The sequence below is a fragment of the Phoenix dactylifera genome, chromosome 11, assembly GCF_009389715.1.
Source record: "Phoenix dactylifera cultivar Barhee BC4 chromosome 11, palm_55x_up_171113_PBpolish2nd_filt_p, whole genome shotgun sequence".
NCBI lineage: Eukaryota > Viridiplantae > Streptophyta > Magnoliopsida > Arecales > Arecaceae > Phoenix > Phoenix dactylifera.
The window spans coordinates 5,229,567-5,242,888 of NC_052402.1; the positions used below are offsets into that span (position 1 = coordinate 5,229,567).

At 37.5% G+C, this 13,322-nt stretch overlaps 1 protein-coding gene across 1 annotated transcript; it reads left to right on the forward strand.

The window, feature by feature from the left end:
* Positions 1-336: 336 nt before the first annotated feature.
* LOC103700078 (homeobox protein knotted-1-like LET6) lies at positions 337-13,046 on the forward strand. Its single transcript, XM_039131360.1, has 4 exons — positions 337-1,454; positions 1,525-1,798; positions 12,052-12,296; positions 12,529-13,046. The coding sequence occupies exons 1-4, from the start codon at positions 1,173-1,175 to the stop codon at positions 12,730-12,732; spliced, it is 1,005 nt and encodes a 334-aa protein (XP_038987288.1). The 5' UTR covers positions 337-1,172; the 3' UTR covers positions 12,733-13,046.
* Positions 13,047-13,322: the final 276 nt, after the last annotated feature.

Genomic DNA, 13,322 nt, shown 5'->3' on the forward strand with positions numbered 1-13,322 from the left:
GACACTCGCACTATCCCCACTGAACTTTCGCCAGCTTTTCTGACCGTAATCAGTAGAACTCTTTTTGCACTTTAAAATTTATTTTATAAGTTATAATTAAACAAAATTCACCACCACAGTACTCATGTATTACATCGCACCACCACTGCAATAATAGGAGAGAGATAGAGAGAGGATTGATTGGAAGCGTTGCCCTGAGAGTAGCGTGGTGTGTTGCTGATAAAATCGAGGAGAGGGTGTGAGAGATGGGAAAATGGCGGGGCAGGGGAATCGACCACCTCATCGCCTATGAGGAAGAGGGGGGGGGGGGGGGGGGGGGGGTCTAGGGCGCACTGAGAGGTGCGATCCGTCGCATTCAAGGCTCATATATTCTCTCCCACCTCGTGGATTGCCGCGCGGTGAATATTTATTTTTATGTCACTTTTTTTAGTCTCGCTTTACTCATCCCCCTATCTTGTTGACGCCCACTGTAGTTCCGACACCGCAACCCTAGTCGCAGCGGCAGCGGCAGCGCAGGAAACGAGGAGGCGGGAGGTTTCTTTATCTTCCTTGGTCTCTCCCTTTCATTTTATTTTGGTTACGTTGGGAAGGAAAGCTTGCAGCAGGACTTGCGGCCACGGATCCTTCTCGTCCCGTGCCCCCCCTCTCTCTCTCTCTCTCTTCTTCTTGGAAAATTAGATACTAACCTAACCTTTGCCCTCCCAAAATGCTAGCCCATGCAGCACACGGGAGGGAGACAGAGAAAGAGGCCCGTTAATAATTGAGGACTGCAGCCATAGGTGTAAAACGGCTTGGCGAACAGAGAAAGAGGCCCATTGGTAATTGATGACTGCAACATAGGATTTTCTCTGTAAAACGGCTGGCTTGGCAAACAGTAGTGGCAGAAATAGCCACAGTATCGACCAGCAAAAAATCCGGGAGCGGAGAGAAAAAGGCAATACCCCAAACCTGGAACTGAAAAAGCCACGGCACCCATTTAGTTACGAGACAAAGGAAGAAATAATTATCATCATCATCATAAAAGCATAATATGTGAACTCCCTGTTGATTCTCTCTTTCCCACCCTTGTTCTCTCCCCCCATCTCTCTCTCTCTCTCTCTCTCTCTCTCTCTCTCCTCTCATCATATCGCACACATAGAGAGAAGCAGGGCATAGAGTAGTGAGTGAGAGAGATGGAAGGCCGGAGCGGGAGCGGCGGGTGCGAAGATGGCTCGTGCCTGATGGGCGGTTTCGGCGAGGGCAGCGGCGGCCTCTCGCCGCTCATGATCATGCCTCTCATGGCCTCCCGGTCCATTCTGCCGCCGACTCCACACATTTCTAATAACGCTCTCTTCCTCCCTCCCTCGGCGAGCAACGCCGGCGGCGAGGACTATGATAACAGTGTCATCAAGGCCAAGATCATGGCTCATCCTCAGTACCCTCGCCTCCTCTCCGCCTACGTTAGCTGCCAGAAGGTATGCACAAGCATACATATGTTAACAAGAAAAATGGACACAAACTAAGCTTTGCGTACGATATCGGCAGGTTGGGGCGCCGCCGGAGGTGGTGGCGAGGCTGGAGGAGGCGTGCGCGTCGTCGCTGGTGATGGGGCAGGCTTCGTCGGCGGGGGCGGCGGCCGGGGGTGGAGGGAGTGGTGGAGAGGATCCGGCGTTGGACCAGTTCATGGAGGCCTACTGTGAGATGTTGACCAAGTACGAGCAGGAGCTCTCCAAGCCCTTCAAGGAAGCGATGCTCTTCCTCTCTCGCATTGATGCCCAGTTTGAGTCCCTCTCCCTCTCTCCTCCCCCTCCTCCTCGAGGTATTCTGCCTCTGCCCCTCTCTCTCTTATTTATACATGTGTTGTTTGATCTATCTCCACTCTTCTATGTTTGAGAGACGGATAACATATTAATTTACAGAGATGCATGAGAACGTGTGCTTCTTTTTTATAATCTTCTCATTTACCGGGGCTTGTTCCAAAATCTTACGGATCCTCGGAAGTATCTGGTGGTTGACGCCTGGCCTAATTGGTCTCTTCTTGCCTGGTTTTTTTAAATTATTATAATCTTTCCCCCAGCTGAATGTGGTCCATGAAATCTGGGAGCTGGCTAGGTTTAATCTATGGGATTGGCACCATATTGAAATGGTTTGTCAGCTCGTGGAATAATACGGATAGCTGCGCGTTTTAACCTACCTTAGCATTCCCCTCCTAGAGGCCTACATAGTCATGGTTTGGAGTAGTTTTTTCTCGTTGACGATGTGTTGTCTTCACTTGCTGGCCAAGCATTCTCAAGGTTGATAGCAATAGAGAGTGACTGCTTTGCTGCGAGGGTTTTATTTTGTCTTGGAAAGTTGAAGTTCTCTCAACATCATTTCAAGATTTTCTTTTTGTTATTTTCCCTCCCTGCAATCTAGAGGGGAGTGATTAACAGCGAAGCCTGCTAAAGGAAAGAGAGATGCTTTTCCTTTTCCTTTTTCACTTCTCTGGGTGTCTAACTAGTAGCTACATGGTTAAAGTTGAGTGATTTTATCATCTAGGTTGCACCTAGGTAGCCAAGGTGCTATGCTGGTCAAAATGAAGTCTGTTGGCCTATATGGTTGTGCATGGGGGTTATGTTCACATGTGACTCTTGTGAAACCTTTTGCATAGATGGAGAATATCATATGTCTCACTATTGTGCATAAATAAAGATAATAATTCATTTACATGATAATTTGAACCATCATTACTACCCCTCATCGAATCTCTCTTTTTTGTTATCATTCTTCATACGACATCAAGATGTTCATGTAATGCCTTTTCTTATTAACAAATTGATCTCAAGTTTGTTTGGGATATTGAGATAGGGCTACAACAATGTACCCTGTTGGAGCAAAATGGATGCTAATAATATGCAAATGACATCAAATAACAATAGAAAATTGAGGCGAACAATGGGACACCAGATAGGCTCAAATCCACTTTATAGAACTCTTCATTTCAACCATGAAAAACTAAAAATATAACTTACAAATATGTGCAGAAAATCAGCAACTAGGAAGATGCTTTTTCTTTTTGTAATATTCTTCCCTTTAACACAAAAATCTGCTCAAGGAATTTCTCCTACCAAGCTCGATCTCACCAATCTCTTCTTTTTTTCAAAAGAGAAACAAACTTCCATGTGTTGGTTTTTAAGGATGATGCAGCAGCTAACTTTATCTTATTGATCAATATAAATAACCAGGATTTCTATTATCTTTCTATGCAGGCAGTTAGATAAGTATCCATTATTATTTCTGTTGTTAGTTCAGGTATAGGCTCCAAACTTCAAACTGTAAAATCTTCTCTAATCTTAAAGTAATAAATTAATAAAGTCCACAAAACAATTAACTCTTTGGAAATTAAGGCCTTAAATCCAGATATAGCTGCTAATTTCAGGATTTTACCTAGTGGACAAAAAGTGCAAACTTTTCATCTTGAACGATGTTAAGAAAATATCATGCATTTGCTGCATAATCTAGGGCCTCACATATGGGTTTAATTAATGTATTTTCATTTACATGTTTGTTTGGTTAGTTGTGGTCTTAATTGCAGAACATGTAGAAATCCTGCTTATAACATTAAGAGACTTGTTTTATAACAGTAATGAACAGAAATGAGGTTCAAATCTCCTTCCGCATCTTCAGCCAATTGTACTAAGTTGTCCTGCTGCCTATTTGGCCATATGGTCAGTGGCTGCTGTTCAATTGTGGAAATATGATGGGCATGCAAGCTCTCTCTAGCTCTAAGAATGGAGAAGAATGGAGGAGGATAGAGGTGGAAGAAGACTCCAAATAATTCTCTTCATTGGTCCAATTATGCATTCCTACATGAAAAATGATCTCCATGTGCATATATAATGACTGAGGCACTTTTCTAGACTGTTCTCTATCTAGAAGTGAACTCAGAACCATTTACAAGGGGTCAAGCAAGTCACCCAGGTTTGACTCCAACTCCATGCCTTTGAAAAAAGACTCCATGAAACTACTACATTTAGTGCAACTATTAGAATGATACTGCATCCCAAAACTAAACTTCCAGATTACATTAGACACAAAAATTAAGCTTACTATTCAAAGACTGCAACATAGCCCTTTTGTGAGATTGCAGTTACATGGCCCTGCAAGTTCTATATGTAACCAGACATCAGAAAGGCCAAGTTGCAGGATTTCAACAGACACCACTTCTAGTTCAAGTATACGAAGAGGCCCTTAGTATATTTTTTGGGCCGGTATATTTTCCACACATGCATATACTCACATGTGTAAATATCATATACTTACATAGTTATTCATGATTATAAAATACAAATCGTAGTCATCTTATTTAATTCTTAAAATAAAATTATTATATCAGTCCTCTCCTCCTTATTATCATTATTCTATTCTCATGTATATTTCTGTTCACTTGTACTATTATCTTCGGCGACCAGTATTCTGGGCATATAATTAATTTTGCGACTGCAACATTTATGTCATTGACCAATATATAAGCTGAGCCTATGACATTAAAATTGATCAGAAACATTTGAACAAGGGTATGAAATATGACAATGTTCTTAAATATTCAGAATTAATTGATTGGTAATTCTCAGAGAAAAAAAAACATCGGTAGTTTAAATTATCTACTAGAATCAAGGTTAAGCAGGTCATCAAAAATAATGGATCTATTAGATTTGCATTTCATCTTGCAGTTACTTTTGCAGCTTTTTTTTTTGATTTAATAAATTATTAGATGTTGCTTGTTAAACCCATTATAATGTAAGGAGTTAAAATAAAAAATTAAATCACCCATCTCTTTGTTTTCTAGTTAATTTCTGATTCTATGATATCTATTGTAACGATCCAAGATATCACCCAAAATGATTTGCCGGAGGGTATTGTTTTGGTTCTGTCCTGCACAGGTACCTAAGATCTCTCTTGCACACAATCAATTGGGACAAAGCATACATTCGTATGGGCTCTTACATACTTGCTTCGGTTAAGCCCTAGCACCTTCACCTAACTAAGAGTCCAAATCTAATCGAATTCAATCACAATCAACACGATTGGCTCGTTGTTAGCCTCAAAAAGGCCCATGTTGCGATATCCTCTAGTCCACATGGGTCCCGGGCTAGGTTTGTTCGATCTCCTATAGAAAGACTAGTCAGAAGATATATTTGGATTCTTTGGTCATGTACAAGTACCCAAGATTTCGCTAGCACACAACCGATGTGGGACTAAGACATGCCCTCATAGGATTTCACATCTATTCATTTATCCTTCATTCTGGTATATATTGTCTGTTGTGCATGGCAATGAGTGTTATGCTTTAAACAAAATCTCTTTGATGTTCCTTCTATGCCCACCAAGTTCTCTAGTTGTTAGTGAAAATCCCAAGATGAGCTTAGCAAAATAACTAGAAAACAAAGAGATGAAAAGAACACAAGAAATAACTAAATTAAATAACTAAGGGGCTCCACCCTTCTTCTTAACTAAAGAAAATGAACTCAAACTACTGGCTATCTCAACATTCTCTCTGGAGTGGCTTTTATGGAAAAGAAGAGATGCAAAATAAAACTATCTTTATCCTAATGGCCTTTGAATTGTTTTCTAATAATCCAAGCCTTTGTTTAACAAATTAAAACAACCTTTCTGAGGGATTGGTCGCATCTTGATCCTTGAGATGCTAGGTTTTTGTGGATAACAATAAGATTGGGTAGCTTAAGGAATTAAATAATAGCATGTTATGGGGATAAAGTGGTGCTGAGCATGACCCAAGTGCTTATATGAAAGGCTTCGAGGTATTTGATATAACATGGGAGGTTTTGATATGTACCACTATGATAAGGATGAGGCAAGTTGGGTTGGCAAGGATGAGATTGCGTCTATTGGGATAAGAAAGTTTTGAGTAGGGTTGCAAATGAGTTGGGTTGGTCTAGGGCATGCTTGACCCTATCCTGACTTGATCACATTTTTGAGTTTTGATTTTGGATCCAAACCTAATAAATTAGCTGATTATGCCGAGTGGTCTCATGTGGGTTCCATGAAAGAAACTTTAGACTGGGTGGGCCATTCGAATCAAATTGGGTCTGGATTATGGGTCATTCTTGTTGGTTGCCATTTTCTAAATAAAAATATAATTGATAATCAAATATAAAATCACTAAATTTTTGAATAAAACTAAAGGTGAATGCCCCACAGATATGAATTTTCATTCAAAACTTTTAATTGATGAAAGAAAATGAACATTCTTAATATGTAACTTTCGAGACCACTATTTTGAAAAATGAATAATTAACATGCAACCAATGTTTAAATATAATTGAGAGTGGTTGGGAAGAGAGAGGGAGGTTGGGATGAATAGAGAGGGATTATTTTATGTGAGGTTCATTCAATGAACTAGGATAGATGTTCGGGAAGAAGGAAAGAGTGGTGTTAGATGATTCAAGTTTTCGGGTTAAGTTGAATTGGGTTGGAGTTAGGTTGGGTATATTTTTCATTGGCACAAGTTAAACCTAGATGACATATGGGCCGTGTGTACGGTCAGGTTGAGTCAGAAATTACAGAACCCATACTCAGCCTAGTTTTCAAAACAGGACCAATTGTTGGCCCCAACCCGACCCACGAGTCTTCCAACAACTGATCTGACTGAGTTTAATCGAGTTTGGTTCAGGTAGGATCACAAGTTGACCTAACCCTTTTGCAACCTTAATATTGAACTAGGTGGAATTATGGAAGTTTATACCACTCAGAGTGAAAAAAGGTCACCATAGAACTCCTTGACAAGGGTTCGCAATCCTTCTGGATTTTGTCTATCCTCAGTCTCCCTTAGTTAGAGGAGACTTGACCTCAAATGAAAAATGGCCATGGGGGAACTCTCAATTGGGAGTTTGGCAAGGGACTGCATTCCTTCTAGATTTGTCCATCACCAGTCTTCCTCTATTGGAGGAGACTCGACCTCAAATCTGCATGTTCTCATTCATTTCTCTATGGCAGTCGTGCAAAGGCAAGGCTTTGAAAGCGACCAATGTTGAAGCTCCCATGTCTATTGGTAGCTTGATTTAATAGGCACTTTCTCAGCGAGCTTCAACTTGTGTGCTACTTTGTTGGGCAACTTATGATTCTCATCAAGCTTTGTGCCATCTTGCACTAGGGATATGCCAATCCATATTTTATTGAGTTCGTGGAATATCTGACATGAAAGATATGCAACAATCATCCCATAGTTGTTTTGGTACAAGGGATAGAGTGTTTGATCTTTTATTTTGGAGCACTCTTTCTTGGTCTTGCTCCGAAGAACCTTCATCCTTCTTAGGCCCATCGAAGTGTTCATCAACAAACATATAGAAATGGCAGCTATCACATCAGTCATACTCCTCATTTGTTCCTTTTTTAAAGTTCACTTGCATGTTCTTTAGATTCAAATCTTGTTCTTGAATACAAATGGTGCTCATGATTCACTATATGAAGTGGGGTTCATCACGATCGTTGTAGTGATCTTGTCTTCCCCTATGTCAACAATATTGTTGAAAGGTATGTAAGCTAGTTGTTCCTCCTTTCATAGATCTTTACCAATGGCTCCTACAAGGTTAATAGATCTTCTGTTGGCCACCTTGATGTCCAAATGCATGACATTCGAAGCACTCAATCGGCTTACTCGATGATACACTAGAAGAATTTATACATTTGGTCACAAAAAATATTCGTTGCTAAAAAAACAAAACAAATTTCGTCGCTGGAAATATTTGGCAGCAAAATTTAGGTTTGTAGCTAATGCCCATCGCTAAAAGTCATCTATGATGAAAATAGTAATTTGTCATAAAATATTCAACATTTTGTGACGAAATGAATGTTGTCGTTAACACATACATAATTCATGGTAAAAAAGAATTCGCCACTAAAAGTGAGTAAATGACGTGGCCTAAACATCTATTATATCGCAAAAAGTCAGATCTAAGGATCACGTGTATTATTTTTTGCTATGGAAGTAATTTTTTCATGTCAAGCATTTTCATCATAAAATATTTTGGTGATGAAATTTTCTTCATCACAAAAAGTTGGCTATTAGTGACGATACTATTTCGTCACTCAAAATCAAATATTAGAGATGAAATATTTTTGTATATTATCCAACCGAATCCATTTCTATATTCCGTATCCAATCGGATTCAAATATAAATCTTTTGCTAAATTTGATCAGAAATGGATCTGGATATATGCTTACCATTTTAAATATGGGGAATAATTTCTTATGAATGTATATTTCTATACAAAGAATCAAACCCTAGACCTCTTGGCTTGTTACCTGCTACTCAGCCACTATGACAACTTTTGTTTGTAATAAGAAATTACAGTTTTTTATACATATTGAAAATTATTCACATTATAAAATTTGATCACTTAAAATATATTATGGTATTTCATATTTTAATATTTAATTATTTTTATTAAAAATTTAATGCTTTTTAATAAAAAAATAAAGGCTTCGTAACCTTATTTTATTTTTATAATATTTTGTTTAAAGTATTTAAAATAAGTTCAACATATTTATAAAATATTATATATTTTTTCTTAAGTTTTTAAAAATATATTATTCATAAATTGGTTTTATTGTAAACTATAGTCATACAACGATATATAAATGTCAACTTTCCATTTGTCGTTAAATAGTCAATATTCTGCAACAAAACTTTATATGTTACCAATAAATATATATTTAACAATGAAACATTGTCATCACTAAATTATACGAATAATTTGTAATGAAAACTATTTCAGCATAAAAGTTATAGAATGATGTATAGATGATAATATCTAATTTATTGTTAAATATATAGTATTGTAATGACAAAAACATATATGTTACTAATAAAGGTATGTTTAATTACGAAATATTATCATTGTTAATAGTTAATTAGATAATTAGCAATGAAAATAATTTTTGTTGTAAATTTATATACTGAAAAATGCATGATGAAATACTATTTCGTTGATAGATTGCCTACATTATGCGACAAAACTATACACGCCGTTAATAAATAAATCTTCAATGATGAAATATTATCCTCGCCAAACAATAGAGATCCGTCTGCAGCATATAATTTTGTTGCCGTATATAAAAAAACATTAGCTATGAATTTGTCACAAAAAATTGCTAATATTTTTTTAATTTCTTGTATCCACAATTGTATATTTGGAAATGATTCCAATATTATCATCAACATTAATAATTAATTCATGATAAAAAAAAAATATCACCACTAAAAGTCAAGGCATTCACAGCCATAATTTTTTATTGCAAACATATTATAAATTATTGCCAATAAAATTACCACCAAAGGATGGAGTGGAAGTATTTGGTGCTACAAATTTGGTAATAAAAATGAGCAACAAAATTATTTTGTTGCCAAAAATACTACTTCAATGATATTTCATGATGAACATTTTATTTTGTTATCTTTTCATAGCAAAATATTTTGTTGCTGATTGACCATTTTCTTGTAGTATGTTGCCGATCTGTTGGATTTAGAGTGTTGGGTTGGTGATGCTAATGTTTCGCCTTCATGATTAGCACTTCTGGTAGGATCCATCATTTTTAGCTTTAACTGACCTTCAAAATTTCTTCTAACTGATGCTCCATCTTGAGGGCTAATTTTTAGATGCCATTGTAAAACCAATGAAGCTTTGTTCTTTATACCGCCCAGAATAATGGGTGGTTATTTGTTCTTCGGGATTGACCACATCACCATGCATGATGCTAAGGATATCAAATTCTTTCGAGTACTCTCAGTGGTTTGAGCTTCTTCATGGAAGTCGTAGATTTTCATCAAAGCATCTTGAAGGTTGTCCAATGCAAGAATTTCTTGTGAAGCACCTTCATCTTCAGGGAAGTGATTTTGGGTTGCTTGTTGACTCTCACTTAAGCTTTAGTTGCTTGCATCAAGCTGAGGTGTGCTTCTTCAACTTGATGTCAACAATCTTCACCTTGCGGTGGTCTGGCACCTCCTTATAATAGAATGCATGCTCCATGGTGTTCATCCAGACGATGAACTCATTTGACTGCAATTTCAACCCCCAGATCGACATCTGAGGACCAATAACCACAACCTCTTTGGTTGTTCCCTCTCCACCTAGCTCTTCACATGGCACATGATGATTAAAAAAAGCTTTGATGTTATCACCCTCAAATTTGGATGTCCATCATCAGACTCAAAGTGCATAGGATACTTTTTAAGTTGCTGCACTTGCCTTCACAGATTATTTACTTTGATATCACGTTTGTCACTTCGCATGGTGCAAGGTTGTTATTGCTGTGTGCTCCATGTCTACGAAAATTTGCTGTCAAGACTTTGCAGAGTTCGTAAAGTTGCGGGGATTGATCTTCTCTGGTACGGAATAATGGAAGTCCATATTGGACTCATTCATAACTAAATCAAGTGTGTTGCCCACACATTTCCACCTCTTTCTAATTCTCAATTTCACAGTTTCGTACACATTGCTTTGACACTTTTTTGTATGGCCTATACCTGTCTTCTAAATCCATTGCATAAATAGATGACTTTCCAAGTCACTGTTGCATCGACAGCTACATGCTAATATTGTTCTTTTTTTTTCAAGAACATGGTGGAAGTGTGCCATCATTCTAACTTGCAACCTCTCTGCCGAGGAGGGAGTGCTCCAACCAACTTTGATTAGTCTGAAGGAAGAAAACAAACCAAAGAACACCTTGAGATTAATGTTCATCAGTGGTTAATTGTATGCACTGTAATTTATCATTAGGTTTTAATTAAGTGCCAACAATTAGCACCTTAGTATGGTCCATGATCTAGCTTATGTTTTACAATTTGCTATTGATTATTTTCTAAGTCCAAATACTAGATGTTACAATATATTTTTAGCATTTTCTAAATTCTAAGGTTAACGAAACAGCAAAATTTATTTGATTTCTGATTAAATGGTGTAAAATTATGTAGAAGTATTCCAGTATGTATATGATTATAGAAATTATATTGTTCAAGAAATGTTGATTTTCTTGTTTTCGTGGAAAACATTATATTTTGTTTTTCTACCATCTGTTTATGTTTTGCTTGTAGCTTTATATATTTGTCCTATTGGTTATGCATGAACATATAACCAAAAGGAACTGCTTGCAGGAACTGCCTTCACAGTAGGATTTATTTTATATTGGTATTTTATAATGTCAGTTCCATCAATGCGTTACATTTGCACTGACTCTTGTTTAAATCCTATTAACAATATCCAAAAGATTCCTCCATTTTCATTATAGTAGATTCTTTTGCACATTTCACCTTCGTAACTTATAGTTTATGAGGACCTCAATTTTGGAAAAAAAATTGAAATTCTTATGCTGCTTCTTCCATAAAAACTTGTTTACGGGATATTGACATAGCAAATTTCCCCAGTTTTCTGCACCTGTTTCTGTGCACGGTTTTCTTTCTGTAATCTGTGACATGGAACATCATGTTTCTGATTGTTGGCAAGCCTCTGTTGCAGTCACCTTGTAATTTCTATTCCAGAATGTAAAGTAGTTTATTTTTTCAAACATTTGAAACTTTTGCCTCTCATTCGCAAATCATACTTCAGTGTTTACACACGTCTTGCATGGCTTGTTGATCATATGATTCATATCTAACATATATTGCTGAAATTTAAGAATTTCTGATGTTTATTGTGTTCATTTTCAAGCAACTTTTGCTATATAATGTCCAAAAATTCAACTCCAAATGTAGGTATGCATGCAAGGGATGCTCAACAACCACCATACAGACCAGTTATGTAGAATTTAGATTTCATGATACTAATATAAAAGCACAGTCAAGTCTCAAAAAGGCGAACAGATAAATGAATAAAAGTAATTTATTTTAGATAAAGTAGTGATGAAGGAGATATCTGAAGGAAACTGTTTCCAGTCTCTAATCTGTTCTAGTGCCTAATTTGCTTCTAACGCAGGAGAATTTCCCTTGTAGTTGTGTTCTGTTTTTGCCAGTTTTTAAATTATCCATGGTCCATTTCCTTTCATTTTGATATGTTTTTTGGATTCTGTATCACAAGTATATGGGGAGCATTTAGAAAGGAATGGATCATCCGAGGAAGAGTTTGATGCATGTGAGAATTATGTGGATCCCCAAGCTGAGGACAGGGAGCTAAAAGGTCAACTCCTTAGGAAATACAGTGGCTATCTTGGCGGCCTTAAGCAGGAATTTTTAAAGAAGAGGAAGAAAGGGAAGCTGCCCAAAGAGGCCCGGCAACAGCTGCTTGACTGGTGGAACAGGCATTACAAGTGGCCATATCCTTCGGTATGTCAAGTTTATGGATCATATATGCCATGCGAGTGATCATCAGAGCAACACTTATGCAATCAATATATATATATATATATATATATATATATATATATATATATATATATATATATATATATATATATATATATATATATATATATATATATATATATATATCCATAAGAATATTGGCTAGGTTGGCTGACTACGGGGTGATGCTTTGGTTTCTGCACTGGTTTCCCAGGAGTCGCAGAAGCTGGCACTGGCACAATCGACAGGACTGGACCAGAAGCAAATAAACAACTGGTTCATCAATCAAAGGAAGCGCCACTGGAAGCCATCGGAGGAGATGCAGTTGGTGGTGATGGACACTGCGCATCCCCATTACTTCACGGACAGTAGTCTTGGCAACCCCTTCCCCTTGGACTGTGCCCCAGCGCTTCTTTAACCGGACTCTTTATTGATGCTCTATCCTCATTTCTGAACTCTGAGTGTGTGATCTAAGCAAGCTAGCTGGGGTTTGTATTTGGTTGCAGCCTAGAGTACTCTATTGCAGCGTCTTCTGACCTGAATATGGAACCCTATATTGTGCCTTTGTGGTTTTTCACTGGAACCAATTCTCTAAGTCAGCAAGATGCTCTTCTGGAGTCTGCTATGTTTTCTTATGCCCCAAGTGTCTTGTGGGGTCTCTCTGCTGATTTCTGTAGCAATAATGTATGGGTTCTTCGTATTCTGATGCTCGTTACTGGTTCCATTGTGATTCATGCTGTTGTCTAACGTGTATGGTGTGCTATTCCGATACATGATGATGTCTAAGAGTATGGGCCCCATTTGCTTTCCTGCATGCATCGTTTGTTTTGCATGCCTTTCGTTGCACTGGAGGCTCGACATATTTTAATATTCTTTTACGGTAATAAAATAGGTTCCAGTTGTTAGGTATTGACTGTTGCAATCTGACCTAGAACTTTTATGGCAGGGAGAAAATAAAAGGATCAAACAAAATTGTTTGTACCAAAACTAATAGTAATAAAGTAGTTT